Source organism: Suncus etruscus, chromosome 17 (genome assembly GCF_024139225.1).
Source record: "Suncus etruscus isolate mSunEtr1 chromosome 17, mSunEtr1.pri.cur, whole genome shotgun sequence".
Classification (NCBI taxonomy): domain Eukaryota; kingdom Metazoa; phylum Chordata; class Mammalia; order Eulipotyphla; family Soricidae; genus Suncus; species Suncus etruscus.
The window spans coordinates 67789929-67805762 of record NC_064864.1 but is presented as its reverse complement, the minus strand read 5'-3'; the positions used below and the strand labels follow the sequence as shown (position 1 = coordinate 67805762).

Below are 15834 nucleotides of genomic sequence, written 5' to 3'. Positions count from 1 at the left end.
AGGTGGGTAGGCAGTGGGCATGCAGGGGTGAGGCAGGCTAAAGGGGCAGTGCTGTGTCCCCTCTGCAGGGACATGTTTGTGTAGCCCTATATGCGTTCCTTCACTCCAGGGCAGCCAGATTAGGCTGACATACATGGGTTCGAAGAAATAGCACTTATCTTTGGTAGTCAATTGCCACCAAAGTGGAAAGAAATGGACTATGTTAGAGTGTCTAGGGCACTGTGCCCATGGTCATGGATGACCCGCCCATCCATGCCCCCACAGGGAGTCATACAGGTTGTGATACAAAGGTCACTGAAGGTCCCCGCAATGTGGGATTGCAATGAGAAAGGTGCGGGACTGGCTGAGCTGGTGCGTCTGGACAGCTCTGCTCCTATGCAGGCCCATGATACTGAGACTCAGGAAGGTGAGATTTACCTGTGGTGGTGATGGTGGTTGAGGTTTGTGCATCTGTGGAGAGAGAAAAAGGGGGTCCTGTCAGTGCCACAAAGAGCAGGGAAGACAGGGGAGCCCCAGATCCTGTGAGTTAGCCTTGTCCAGGTTTAGAGGGGTCTGGGGTGAGGGAGAGCAAAGAGGAGACAGAGCTCAGAGAGGCACATTTTCTTCATAAAAGGACCTGGGGTGGGGGCTGGAAAATTCCTAACAAATCAAAAAATCCTTCAGACACTTCCTACTCCACAAACCCCCAGAGTGCACACACAGGAAGGTGGCTCCTGAGGGTGCCCCAGGAACCAGCCCAGGGTCGGAGCAGGAGTGAGGGTAACAAGCAGAGAGGAGCTGAGTCCTGGGGAAGTCCAGAGACAACACCTGAGCAGATGACGCTGGCGTCCTCTCCATGGTTGCAGTTGTGGATGTTCCAGCCGTTGTGTGGGCAGGACCACAGGGCGGATTCATGCCCAGTGCAGCGCACATCGTCCAGCACGATGGGGCCTGAGCCCTGGCCAAAGTGTGCATTCCTTGGGGCTGCTATGGCCCAACCACAGCCCAGCTGCCTGCACACCACGTTGGCATCATTGGTGTCCCAACTGTCATCACACACAGTGCCCCAGGAACCGTAATACAGCACCTCCACGCGGCCCTGGCATCGGTCATTTCCATTTGCCAACCTCAGCTCCAGCCACCACTTGGTACCTATGGGGACAGGTCATCCTTCTCCCACATCTGTTTGATCCTCACCCAGATGACCAATTCACCCAGCAGTCAGGCAGTCCTGTCTCCATGTCCGCCATTCTAAAGGGCTTGACTTCACACATATGAGTGACTTAGAAAACTATTTGGGAGCTGAGCTCTGAAGATCTGAACTGCCCCTCCAAGACCCAGATGATGAAACACAAGTGCAAATAGTTCCAGCCATGCAGCTGTGTTCTAATAGTGTTCTGTGAGCTGATGTATGAATAGGCATCACGTGCTGGAATGAATGGTTGTGGCCTTAGTGGGAAGGAAATCTTATATAAGGGTGTCATAAAGGACTGTGTAAGAGCTTTCTTACCCCCAAAGGTTGCAATGAGGTGCACACACACTGCTCGCCAAAATGAGACCCATTGAGGTCTGTGCAATAGCTTGTAGTCAATGAACCCCAGCTCAACACAGAAAACACTACATTTCCAAGGTCACAATGTGGAGACAATGCAGAACACCACCATGCTTAGAAATTGAACATGGTAGCTCTGAGGAACCAACAAGTACCAGCCACCTATATAGCCTCTCAATAAAGACTTTAGAGAGGTTATTTGGAGGATGTTCAAAGAATTCAAAGAAATCATGGGATGAACTGAGCAGACCACAAAGTGACCATATAGGTTTGTGCTAAACAGAGGACACACACACACACACACACACACACGCACGCACGCACGCACACACGCACACACACACACACACACACACACACACACACACACACACCAATGACGACTGGTCTATTCCAGGCATCCTCAAACTACAACCGAGTGGTTGCATGAGCATGCCGAGGACATTTATCCAGCCCACTATGTGGTTTTGCCAAAGAGATGTGTCCAGAGAAGGCTAATTTATTTAGTATAGCAAGTCTTTCAGGATTTAAAATTACACAAAGGATTAAAGAAATGGGAGACAAAAAAATTAAATTAAATTTAAAAAGGGGCCGGGAAGGTGGCGCTAGAGGTAAGGTGTCTACCTTGCAAGCGCTAGCATAGGATGGACCACGGTTCGATCCCCCGGTGTCCCAGATGGTCCCCCAAGCCAGGGGTGATTTCTGAGCGCATAGCCAGGAGTAACCCCTAAGCATCAAACGGGTGTGGCCCAAAAACCAAAAAAAAAAAGAAAGAAAGAAAGAAAAAGAAATGGGAGACAATTTGCATCAGCTTTTGCAAAACTCAGCAAAAGAACTTTCCTATTTTTTTTTTTTTTTTTTTTTTTTGGTTTTTTTGGGTCACACCTGGCAGTGCTCAGGGGTTATTCCTGGCTCCAGGCTCAGAAATTGCTCCTGGCAGGCACAGGGGACCATATGGGGCGCCGGGATTCGAACCGATGACCTCCTGCATGAAAGGCAAACGCCTTACCTCCATGCTATCTCTCCGGCCCCAGAACTTTCCTATTTTACATTGGCACTAGAATGAAAGCAATGATGTTTGTGATTCTACACAACTTCTAATTTTTATTCATGGGACGAAAGACTTTCAACATCACAGAAGAGCTTGCTGCAATGTAAAGCATCAAAGGAACAACTACAGGAGAGAATAGCTCTGAAAAGTTTTGCCAAACTGAATGGTTTGGAGCTAGACTGAACTAAATTAGCCAATGTAACAGATGGTGCTCTAATATCGTGGGGTCTAAGAAAGGAGTAATTGCTTGCATAAACCAAGAGATAGAAGAACATAACCATTCCCACCCAATATCCATTCACTGCCTCATCCACCAACAATCGCTGTGTAGAAAATTACCGAGTGGGGCTCTGTTATGAAAATGGTGGTATCTTATGTTAACGTCTATAGAGCTAATGCACTAAACCATAGACAATTTCAGGAATTTCTCTCTGAGCTAAATGTCGCCTATGAAGATGTTCTGTGCCACACAAAAGTCCATTGGCTGAGTCAAGGGAGAGTTTTGAAATATTTCTATGACTTATTTCCACAGAAATTTCCACAGCTTTTCTGCTTTCAAAAAATAAAGTGCCAGAGCTCAGTGTTGCAGAATGGAAATTGTACTTCCCCTTTCTGACAGATGTAACAGAGCTACTCAACAGTTTCAATGAGAAACTTCAAGGAAAAGGAAAGCTCTTCTGTGATATGCAATTACATGCGAGAGCATTTGAAGCAAAATTAGGCCTCCTCATTAAACAAGTGAAGGAGGAAAATTTCTGTCAACTCCCCACAACTCAAAATCTGTTGGCACAGAAACCAATGATCGCATTGCTAAACAAAACATGTGCAGATTCATTGAAAAAAACTGCAAAAGGAGTTCCAACTTAGACTTAAAGAGCCTCATCTCCATTAACAGGACATACAGCTTTTTCTAATCCATTTTCTATGGACATTGAAAATGTGGATACAATTTACCAAATGGAACTGGCTGAATAGCAGAATTGTAACTCTGAATGACACAATCAAATCAAGCATCTTGCTAATTTCTATGCATCTCTATGTTCTGAGACATCCTAATCTCAGGAACCATGCAATCAAAATGGCAGCCATCTTTGGCAACATTTATGTCTGTGAACACACATTTTAAAGAATGGGACATCTGAAATCTCCAACAGATCTATACTGACTCATGCACATTAGCATCATTTGTTATACTAGCAGTGACAAATATGGAACTGGACATTGACTATCTCATTAGCCAAGAGCAGGCTCATAGTTTCCATTGAAAGACTGGTAAATTTGTTAATTTAACTTTACTTGTTCTTCATTTTTATACTGTATGTGTTCCATTTTTTACTGCAAAATAAGATATGTGCAGTGAGCATAGTAATTTTTTTGCATAGTTTTTTATGAACTATAGTTCGGCCCTCCAAAGGACTGAGAAACAGTGAACTGGCCCCGTTTAATAAGTTTGCGGACTGATGTTCTATCACATCAGAGGAATATCTGGAGTCACCATGCAGATCTAGAACTACCAAGGGAATTTATGGGGTGTGGAATTGATGGTATGAAGATTCCAGAAATAGATATTATGGATTTTGGACTATTCTTAGATGTACAAAAATAAGTCATAGGATTGGACAATGGCAAACGTCCCATGTGGAACAGATGAGGTTCAGAGGAAGCATAAAAGACTGTTTCTGATTCATCATCTGGGATCCTGGTAACACAAGAGGCCATAGCAAAGATGAGATGATGCCCTAGAGTCCCCAAGATGAGGGACCAGGTTAATAGGAAACTGGATATCCCTGATTCCAGAGTGGAAAATTCCTTGAGGAGCACAGACAGAGTGAGGATCTGGGATCCAGACAAAGGCCTGGCTCTAAGAGTAGGGCCAGAGATGGGGAACAGCAGGGGAAGAGGGAAGAGAGGAGCAGCTGTAGGTAGAGAAACGGGTGTGAGACTGAGGAGAAAACACTCACCTGAAGCCATTGTAGAGCTTGGGAAGGACCAATCTGGAAATAAAAGGAAGGCCAGGGTCAGCAGATTCCCAGCTAGTTCTCATGGGAACCCAGAATCCCTGTCATGGCGCAGTGATGGCTAACCTTTTTGAGCTCGAGCGCCTAAACTGCCACACAATACCCAGGCCTCCTAATGGCCAGTCCGGCCCTGTTGCCAGGTGAGCTGAAAAGCAGACACCGACATACTCGCCTCCCACCACGCTGCATATCTTAATTGTGGACCCCTTCCCACATGCCAGCTGCAAGTGCCATAAGTTCGCCACCCAGGGCTTACAGACACCAGCACAGCCTGAAGCCTCAGAGCCAGTCATGGTACTCAGAGGGGGTCAGCAAAGGCCAGCACCCCTCAGTCTGTCTCCCACCTACCCACAGGGTAATGGAAACAACATAAAGATGAGTCTCATATCCTGGGCTGATTGTCACACATGCTGTGGCTGTGGAGACACAGCCTACTCCAGGTCAATATGCTCAGGACCAGGGTTGGATAAGGGCAAGGAGAAGAGGCCCCAAGGAGAATCTGCTTCCTTGCAGCTCAGAAGGGGGAGTGGCTGACACCCACCTGGAGTAGGAGAGGGAGAAGTCATCTGTACGGCTGGAATGACAAAAATGGGTTTCCTGTTAGGATGTGGTTGGGGACAGGTCCTGGAACCCAAGAGTACTCAAGTCCTGCAAACTTCAGGTAAGATATACTTTCTGGGTGATAACAATGATACTTAGAGGGACGGAATGGGGAAGTCCCCCCAAGTAGAGAAGGGTTCAGGAATTTGCAACCCTAAATGTCCCTGATGGCCTAAGCTCTTGGGGACTACAGGGCAAAAGGCTAAAACTGAACCTTAACACTAGAACCAACCCAGGACTGGAACAGGGTTGAGTGTCCAGGACAGAGAGGGGCCAAGACCAGGGGAGCCCCAATGCCGCACCTGAGCAGATAACACTGGCATCCTCCCCGTGGTGGCAGTTGTGGATGTTCCAGCCACTGTGTGGGCAGGACCACAGGGCAGACTCGTGCCCAGAGCAGCGCACATTACTCAGCATGATTTGGCCCGAGCCTTGGCCGAAGCGCGCATTCCCAGGGGCTGCCATTGCCCAACCACAGCCCAGCTGCCTGCACACCACGTTGGCATCATCGGTGTCCCAACTGTCATCACACACGGTGCCCCAGGAGCCACGGTACAGCACCTCCACGCGGCCCTGGCATCGCTGCCCTCCATTCACGAGCCTCAGCGCAAGCCCCGACTCAGAGCCTGCACACAAGGGGACACGTGCTCACATGCTCAAGTTCCTGGGCCAGCTCATTTCCTGCTGTTCCCGGAGACCAGGATGCCCTAGCAATTGCTGAGGGGCTCATAAAAATGACCAGAGCTGGACCCTTCTGCTCAAGTGACAGCAGACAGAGTCATGGGACAGAGGGCACAGGGGTCCACGTCCTGGGGTCATGGTGAGGCCATGCCCAGGGACACTACTGCCACCTGTCTGCCCTGTCTTGAGGCCTGGAGAAGACTCCAGAGGAAGGACCTGCTGCACCTCCCACTAGGCCCATGTTGGGGAGCTACTGAGACTCACCTGTGGGGCTGGTAGGTAAAATGGTGGAGTCTTCTGCAGAGAGACGGAGAGGAGCCCATCAGTGAGGGCCTGGGGACAGGGCTCAGTGCCTCAGGAAGATAGTCAGTCCTGACCCACCATGAAGGACATATAGGTTGTTCAGAGGGAGAAGATTCAGGAAACCCTCAAGGTGGCCCAGACTCACCGTTGTATGTGGGTGTTGAAGTTTCCTTCCAACCTGAGGACAAAGAGAGAAGAGGGTTTGAGTGAGGGCTCTGTGCAGGCAGGGTCAGGCATAAGGCAGATGTGACAGTGTGGGTCCTGGAGGAGAGGCAGGGCTGAGGGAGGAGAGAGCCACTGATCTGAGGAAACTAAACTCTCATGGGCATAGGGTGGGGAGGAAATACCTGGTGTGGTTTCAGGTTCCAAGGTCTCTGGAATGCCTAGGAAAAGGGGCAGGATGAGAGACAGGAAGGAAGGGTTAGGGCACTCTTTCGATCCTCACACCGCTCATTTCTGACTGATGTTGTGCACAAACCCTTGTGCCGTGCCAGTCATTTGTGTGCATGGCCCATGCATGTCAGCAACCCCTGCACATTGTCCTTGAGTGTTAGCTGTTCTATGACCAGTCCTGATGTCTCTCATGTGTCTGGGATAATTCTTGAGATGTCGCATGATGCCTCCCTGCTATGTGTGTGCCTCTCCCGAGGAAAAGTGCCTATGATTCGTCTGAACCTGAATGCACAGACAGGGTTGAGGCTGCTGTGCAGTAGAGAGGCAGGTGCATAGGGTAAGCCTTGTGTGCAGGGTGGGACAGATATTCCTGCTTATTTCTGAGTGGGGTCTTTGAGGGATTACAAAAGGTTTGGCCAGAAGGCCAGGAGGGGATTGAAGAGAGATTTGGAAGAGGAGTTTGGAGAGATGGCTGAAAGAAGCTAAGACACAGGACAAGCTGAAGAGAAGATGCTTAAATAGGTTTAAGAATATAGGCCACACTTGATGGCCAGGGCTGAATAAAGATGATATCTCTAAAAGCCTGGTTGCCTGTGAGTTTTCTACCCTCTGCTATCCTGAACTTGTAGACCCACTGGCTGGAGGGGGTTGCAGACACACGTGGTCCTGGGCTGGAGGAGAAAGGCCCCTCCATCACCATCCATCACCATCCACCACCATCCAAGCCCATCCTAAGGGCTTTAATGCTACAGGGGCGCTGCTGAGACTCACCTGTGGGGCTTGTAGGTAAAGTGGTGGAGTCTTCTGCAGAGAGACAGAGGGGAGCCCATCAGTGAGGGCTTGGGGACAAGGCTCAGTGCCTCAGGAAGATTGTCAGTCCTGACCCACCATGAAGGACATATGGGTTGTTCAGAGGGAGAAGATTCAGGAAACCCTCAAGGTGGCCCGGACTCACCATTGTATGTGGGTGTTGAAGTTTCCTTCCAACCTGAGGACAAAGAGAGAAGAGGGTTTGAGTGAGGGCCCTGTGCAGGCAGGGTCAGGTACAAGGCAGATGTGACAGTGTGTGTCCAGAAGGAGAGGCAGGGCTGAGGGAGGAGAGAGCCACTGAGCTGAGGAAACTAAACCCTCATGGGCATAGTGCAGGGAGGAAATACCTGACATAGTTTCGGAGGTCTCTGGAATGCCTAGAAAAAGGGTTAGGGCACTCTTTCGATCCTCACACCGCTCATCTCTGGCTGATGTTGTGCACGAGCCCTTGTGCCGTGCCAGTCATTTGTGTGCATGGCCCATGCATGTCAGCAACCCCTGCACATTGTCCTTGAGTGTTAGCTGTTCTATGACCAGTCCTGATGTCTCTCATGTGTCTGGGATAATTCTTGAGATGTCGCATGATGCCTCCCTGCTATGTGTGTGCCTCTCCCGAGGAAAAGTGCCTATGATTCGTCTGAACCTGAATGCACAGACAAGGTTGAGGCTGCTGTGCAGTAGAGAGGCAGGTGCACAGGGTGAGCCTTGTGTGCAGGGTGGGGCAGGTGTTCAAGGGTAGTCCTTGTTTTCATGGTGAATGGGTGGTATGCAAGGGTGATACTGGTATGCAGGGGTGAGATTAGTATGCAGTGGTGAGTTGGACAGTGAGGGTTGAGGCGTGTGCATTTTTGAGGTCTTTGTGGTACTGAGGCTGGTGTGTAGGATGAGGCAGGTTTGCAGAATAAAGTTATGGTTGTAAAGGTGAAGAGCTATATTGGGATGAACCTTGCATGCAGAGGTGGAGTGCAGGGGTGAGTTGGGCAGAGAGGGTTGAGTGGGGGACAAGGGAGTGTAAAATTGCAGAGTTTGACATGTTGGTTCAGGGGGGTTTTTGGGGTGTGTGGGGAGTGTAGTTGATGTGGGAACGTGGGAGCAACACGGCTTTGGAGTAATTGTCGAGGTGGTGGGTGCCCAAAATGAAAAGAAAGGGGCAGATCAAAGTCAGCAGACTCCTTTCAGTGCTCACAGGCATCCAAGATTCCTGGTAGTGCAAATAGGAACCTGGACTCCCTGGCAATGACTATGTGAAACAGCAAGCAAAATCATCAGTGCCCTGGGCATGGTACTCAAGAGTCAGGTGGTAGAGGTCATCACCACAAATCTCCTCTTCCTGTACCACAGGTCATGGAAAAAAGCATGAAGATGCATCTCCTGTCCTGGGCAGTTTCTCACAAATGCTATGGCCATGGAGAAACAGCCTGATCCTGGCTGCTATTTTCAAATCCAGGGTCAAGGAAAAACGACCCCAAGAAGAGCTGCTCCCCCTACTGCTCAGGGGGGTGGTGATGGTTGATACTAACTTGGGATTGGGGAGGGAGAAGCCATCTGTACAGCTGGAATGACAAAAAAAAAAGTGGGCTTCCTGTTAGGTGTGGTTGGGGACAGACCATGGGACCCAAGCGTGCCTGAGTCCTGCCTCCTCCAGGGAATAGACACTTCCTGGGTGCTGACAATGAAACTCAGAGAGACAAGAATGGGGAGAGTCCCCACATATTAAGAAAGGGCTCCAGAATTTGAAAGTCTAAATGTCCTGAGGTGTCAGCTCTTGGTGCCCACAGGGCAAAAGCCTGGGTCTGAACCTCAATACTAGAGCCTGCCCAGGAACCAGCTCTGTAGCAGGGTTGAGAGGATCAGGACAGAGAGGGGCCAAGACCAGGGGAACCCAAGAGCCACACCTGAGCAGATGACACTGGCATCCTCCCCGTGGTGGCAGTTGTGGTTGTTCCAGCCACTGTGTGGGCAGGACCACAGGGCAGACTCGTGCCCAGAGCAGTGCACATTATTCAGCACGATTTGCCCTGAGCCCTGGCCGAAGCGCGCATTCCCAGGGGCTGCCATTGCCCAACCACAGCCCAGCTGCCTGCATACCACGTTGGCATCATTGGTGTCCCAACTGTCATCACACACGGTACCCCAAGAGCCATTATATAGCACCTCCACACGGCCCTGTCATCGCTGCCCTCCATTCATGAGCCTCAACACCAGCCCTGACTCGGAGCCTGCACATAAGGGGACACACAGGTTTCTGGGCCAGCTTGTTTCCTGCCTACGGCTGAGTCCATGCTGTTCCCAGAGACCAGAGACCAGGGTGCCCCAAGCGCTCAGAGGAATGACCCTGAGCCTGGCCCTCCTGATCCTGTGGCAGCAGGTGGAGTCATGGACACAGGAGCACTGGGCCCGTGTCCTGGGGTCATAGGTAAGCCATGCCTAGGAACACTACTGCCACCTGCCCTGTCCTGGGGCTTGAAGGAGACTCCAGAGGAAGAACCTGCTGCACCTCCTGCTGGGCCCACTTGGGGGCGATGCTGAGACTCACCTGTGGGGCTGGTAGATAAAATGGTGGAGTCTTCTGCAGAGAGACAGAGAGGAGCCCATCAGTGAGGGCCTGGGGACAGGGCTCAGGGCCTCAGGAAGATTGTCCGTCCTGACCCACCATGAAGGACATATGGGTTGTTCGGAGGGAGAAAATTCAGGAAACCCTCAAGGTGGCCCAGACTCACCATTGTATGTGGATGTTGAAGTTTCCCCCCAACCTGAAGACAAAGAGAGAAGAGGGTTTGAGTGAGGGCCCTGTGCAGGCAGGGTCAGGCATAAGGCAGATGTGACAGTGTGGGTCCTGGAGGAGAGGCAGGGCTGAGGGAGAGAGAGCCACTGAGCTGAGGAAACTGAAACCTCATGGGCATAGGGTGGGGAGGAAATACCTGGTGTGGTTTCAGGTCCAGAGGTCTCTGGAATGCCTAGGAAAAGGGGCAGGATGAGAGACAGGAAGGGGTAGGGGACTCTTTCAACCCTCACACTTCTCATCTCTAGCTGTTGTTGTGCACAAGCCAGTCGTTTGTGCCCATGACCCATGTCAGCAACCTCTGCACACGGTCCTTGAATGTCAGTTATTCTGGGTCTAGCCCAGCCCTGATGTCTCCCAGGTGTCTGGGCTATTTCTTCCTGGGAAATCACATGATGCCCCCCCCCCCACTATGTGTGTGTCTCTCCCGAGAGGAAAGTGCCTTTGATCTCTCTGAACCTGTGTGGGTATCTGCTCCCACAACTTCATATTTATCTCACCTGAATGATCAGAACCACCCATTCCTGGAATAGCCTGGAAGAGGAGTCTGCTTGGCAGGAGAGAGGGAATAAGAGAGTTAGAGAGAGAAGGGAAAATCAGCAGAGAGAATCAATAAGGAGAACCAGCAGAGAGAATCAGCAAGGAGATTCAGCAGAGAGAATAACAAGGAGATCAACAAAGGGGAGTCAGTCAACAGGGAAGCCTTGAGAGCCGCTGAAAAAGAGACAGAGCCAGAGAGGGAGCAGAGAAGTAGCTGCTTTGAAAGAGCTTAGCATAGAAGCCATGTGAGTAAATGAACATGACAGTTAGGACCCTGAAATACAGCTGGCTGGCTCCTGGAACTTCATCTGACTGCTTTGTGAATTTCTCTGCAGTCACACTACAAACTTCAGACCCGCCAGGCCATAGGGTCTGCAGAAGCTGGGCCTAGATGAGGAAGGCCTCACCATTGCCCTCCCAACACGCGTGAACTGTCTCATATTAAAACAACAAACCTGGACATACAGACACAATGTGCACTCCAGAGAAAGGACCTACTGCACCTCCCACTGAGCCCACTTGGGGGCGCTGCTGAGACTCACCTGTGGGGCTGGCATTCAAAGGGATGGAGACTCCTGCAGAGAGACAGAGGGATTCCATAAGAGAGTGAGGGGTTGGGACGGGGACTCAGGGTCTCAGGGGCATTTTTAGTCTTACCTCTATATAGATGGTGTGTAGTTTGTAGGAGGGAAAAGAGTCAGTGGGGGCCCTCATTGTGACTCATTGTGCTGTGCAGTAGGGAGGCAGGTGGACAACGGGAGCTTGAGACTGGTGTTCAAGGCAAGCCTTATTTTCAGGGTGTAAGGGTATGCATGGGGTGAGTTGGGCAGAGAGGGTTGAGGCATGTACAGGGTCAATGTTATTGTAGTACTGAGGCTGGTGTGTATGGCTGCGAGTGGTGAACGGGATTGAGGCGGGATTGTAGGATGGAGTCTTGGGTGTAATGGTGAAGTGGTATACAGGGATAAACCTTGCATGCAGAGGTGAGGGTGGAGTGCAGGGGTGAGTTGGGCAGAGAGGGTTGAGGTTTGTGCAGGATCGAGGTGACTGTGAAAGGGTGATATGGCCATTTAGGTGTGAGGTGAGTATCCATAGGATGGTCAGGTGTGCAAGGCTGAGGTGGAGATTTAGGGGTGAATTGTCTGTGCAGCAAGCATAATGGTGAGGGAAGTAGGCATGTTTGGGGGGTTGCTTTGCAGTTTGGTGTGTAGGCACATGGGGACATGTATGAGTGTGTGGGGAGTGTAGTCAGTGTGGGGCCACCAAAGCAACACTGACCTGGAGTAATTGTCTAGGACCTAGGTGGTAGGTGCCCAAAATGAAAGGAAAGGGACAGGTCTCTCTGGTCAGCAGACTCTGTCAATGCTCACAGGCACTCAGGCTTCCCGTTAGTGCAAATGGGAACCTGGACTCCCTGGCCTTGCCCAAGTGAACTAGCAAGCCAAAATATCAGAGAACTAGGGGTGGTACTCCGAAGGGGCAGCAGAGGACAGCACCCCAAATCTCCTCTTCCTGCCCCACAGGTCATGGAAAAAAGCATGAAGATGTGTCTCCTGTCCTGGGCTGATTCTCACACATGCTATGGCCTTGGAGAGAAAGCCTGGTCCCTGTTGCCGCTTTCAAATCCAGGTCAAGGAAAAAAGGCCCCCAGGAGGAGCTGCTTCCTTTGCAGCTCAGGGAGGGGGTGCAGCTGACGCTCACCTGGTTTTGAGGAGGAAGAAGCCATAAGTGCAGCTGGAATGACAAAAAAGTGGGTTTCCTGTTAGGGTGTGGTTGGAGACAGCCATGGGACCCAGGAGTGCCTGAGTCCTGCCCCCTCCAGGGAAGAGACACTTTTTGAGTGCTGAAATTGAGACTAAGTGGGTGAACAATGGGGAGAGTCCCCACATATTAAGAAAGGTCTCCAGAATTTGAAAGCCTAAATGTCCCTGAGGCTTCAGCTCTTGGGGCCCACAAGGCAAAATTCTGAATCTGAAAGTTCAAACTAGAACCATCTCAGGACTGGAGCAGGGTTGAGGATCAGGACAGAGAGGGGCCAAGACCAGGGGAACCCGAGAGCCGCACCTGAGCAGATGACACTGGCATCCTCCCTATGGTTGCAGCTGTGGTTCTTCCAGCCACTGTGTGAGCAGGACCACAGGGCAGACTCTTGCCCAGAGCAGCGCACGTTGTCCAGCACAATGGGGCCTGAGCCCTGGCCGAAGCGCGCATTCCCAGGGGCCGATATTGCCCAGCCGCAGCCCAGTTGTCTGCACACCACTTTGCCGTCATTGGTGTCCCATCTGTTATCACACACGGTGCCCCAGGAGCCGCGGTACAGCACCTCCACGCGGCCCTGGCATCGATGCCCTCCGTTCATGAGCCTCAGCACCAGCCCTGACTCAGAGCCTGCATGGAAGGGGACACACGCTCAGATCCTGGGCCAGCTTGTTTCCTGACTAGGACTGAGTCCCAAGACCAGTTGCTCTAGAACCTGCCCAAGTGCTCAGAGGAATGATCCTGAGCCTGGCCCTCTTGATCCCGTGGCAGCATGTGGAGTTATGGACACAGGAGCACTGGGCCCGCATCTTGGGGTCAGAGTTATGCCATGCCCAGGGACACTACTGCCACCTGCCCTGTCCTGGGACCTGGAGGAGACTCCAGAGGAAGGACCTGCTGCACCTCCCGCTGGGCCCAATTGGGGGCGCTGCTGAGACTCACCTGTGGGGCTGGTATTCAAAGGTGTGGAGGGATCCCATAAGAGAGTGAGGGGTTGGGACGGGACTCAGGGTCTCAGGGGCATTTTCAGTCCTACCTCCATATAGATGGTGTGTGGTTTGTAAGAGGGAAAAGAGTCAGCAGGGCTCTCATTGTGACTCATCAAGGTGAGGCTGGTGTGCAGTTAGTTTTTAGTTTGGCATGCACTGGTGAGGCTGGGTGCATGATTGAGGCAGGAATGAAGGCCTGGGGCCCGTGTGCAAGTTTGAGGCTAGGATCTCAGTAAGAGTCACGTGTGTAAGATGAGGCAGGTAAGCAGGAGTGAGATGGATGTGCAGTGGTGATCCTGGAGTTTATGGCTGAGTCGGCTGTTGGAGGGAAAGTTTTGTGTGCAGATTTGAAGCAGGTGTGCAAAACCAGGCCAGTGTGCAGGGGTGAGGTCTTGTACAGGAACAGCAGATATGCAGATATGCAGCATGAGACAAAAATTTAATTGTGAGTCTGGTGTACTGGCGTGGAAGTGGTGTTTAGAAGTGAGGATGATTTGCAGGATGTAGTCCTGAGTGCAATCTGAGGTGGTTTACAGGGGTGACCCTTCTGTGCAGGGTTGAGGCTGGTCTGCAGGCTGGTTGGGTATATAGGGCTGAGGCATGTGCAGTGTAGAGATTACTGTTAAAAGGTAATGCGGGGCCCGGAGAGATAGCACAGCGGCGTTTGCCTTGCAAGCAGCCAATCCAGGACCAAAGGTGGTTGGTTCGAATCCCGGTGTCCCATATGGTCCCCCGTGCCTGCCAGGAGCTATTTCTGAGCAGACAGCCAGGAGGAACCCCTGAGCACCGCTGGGTGTGGCCCAAAAACCAAAAAAAAAAAATAAATAAATAAATAAATAAAGGTAATGTGGGAGTGCAGGTGTGAGGTTGGCATGCATGGAATACTCAGGTGTAAGGGTAAGTATGGTGTTCAGCAGAGATGAGGGATGTGGCAGAAATGGAGGTGTGAGGCAAATAGGCAGGGATGAGGCAGGTTTGCAAAGCTAGGTTTGGAGTGTAGGAGTTAGGGGGGTGTAAAAGTGTGGGGGAAAATTTTAAGCCAGGGGGGCTCTCAGGGAGCAACACTACCTGGAATAATTGTCGAGCTTTTGGACCCTCAACTTGAAAAAAGAGGCAAGTCAGAGTCTGCAACTCCTGGTCAGTGCTCATGGGAAGCTAGAGTCATTGCCAGTTCTCATGGGGACCTGGACTCCTGTCAGTGCTCAAGGGAACCAGCAAGCCTAGGTGTAGTGCTCAGAGGGGGCAGAATAGTTCAGTGCCCCTCATCCTCTTTCATCCCTCAACACTACGGAAATAACATGAAGATGAGTCTAGTGTCCTGGCTGGTTTTCACACACACTGTGCACGTGGAGAAGCAGTGTGGGCCCAGCTGCTATGTTCAGTTTTGGAATCCATGGGAAAAGTCCTCGGGAGAAGCTCAGGGAGGGGTGCTCCTGTCACTCACCTAGGGTGGAGTTGGAAGAATCTGTCTGTGTAGCTGGAATGACAAAAACATGGGCTCTTGTCAGAAGTGGTTTGGTACAGACCCTGGAAATGGGATTGCCTGAGTCCTGAGTCCTGCCCGCTCCAGGGAAGAGACGCTTCTTGGGTTCTGACAATAAGGCTCAGAGGACAAGAATGGGGCAAATCCCCTCTTATCATGAAGGGAATCCAGAATTTAAACCCTAAATGCTAAGGTGATGTGGTTGTACAATGAAGAACCTGGGTACAGATGTGTGGAGGAGGTGGGTTGCAGGGGTAAGGGTGTGTGTAGGGGCGAATTGGGCATGCATGTGTGAGGTGGGCATGCATGGGTTAGGTGGGCATGTATGAAGAAGCAAATGTGCAGGGGTGAGGCTTCTTTGCATGCCACCTTAAGGTGGCCCAGACTCACCGTTGTATGTGGGTGTTGAAGTTTCCTCCCAACCTGAGGACAAAGAGAGAAGAGGGTTTGAGTGAGGGCCCTGTGCAGGCAGGGTCAGGTACAAGGCAAATGTGACAGTGTGGGTCCTGGAGGAGAGGCAGGGCTGAGGGAGAGAGAGCCACTGAGCTGAGGAAACTGAACCCTCATTGGCATAGGGTGGGGAGGAAATACCTGGTGTGATTTCAGGTCCGGAGGTCTCTGGAATGCCTAGGAAAAGAGGCAGGATGAGAGACAGGAAGGGTCGGGGACTCTTTCGACCCTCACACCTTTCATCTCTGGCTGATGTTGTGCACAAGCCCTTGTGCGAGTCATCTGTGTACACAACTCATGCATGTCTGCACACTGTCCTTGAGTGTCAGCTGTTCTGTGATCAGTCCTGATGTCTCACAGGTGTCTGAGATATTTCTCCCTGGGAAATCACTTGATGCCTCCCTGCTATATGTATGCCTCTCCTGAGAGAAAAATGCCTTTGATC

At 51.2% G+C, this 15834-nt stretch overlaps 1 protein-coding gene across 1 annotated transcript in view; it reads right to left on the bottom strand.

Moving 5' to 3' along the window:
• LOC126033475 (deleted in malignant brain tumors 1 protein-like) overlaps positions 1-13107 on the bottom strand; it is a 42521-nt gene extending 29414 nt beyond the window's left edge. Inside the window, 5 exon segments of the mRNA XM_049790448.1 lie at positions 1067-1131; positions 5446-5826; positions 9283-9607; positions 11954-12000; positions 12774-13107. Coding sequence (XP_049646405.1) covers positions 1067-1131; positions 5446-5826; positions 9283-9607; positions 11954-12000; positions 12774-13068 — 1113 coding nt within the window. The 5' untranslated portion in view covers positions 13069-13107.
• Between the last annotated feature and the right edge of the window lie 2727 nt (positions 13108-15834).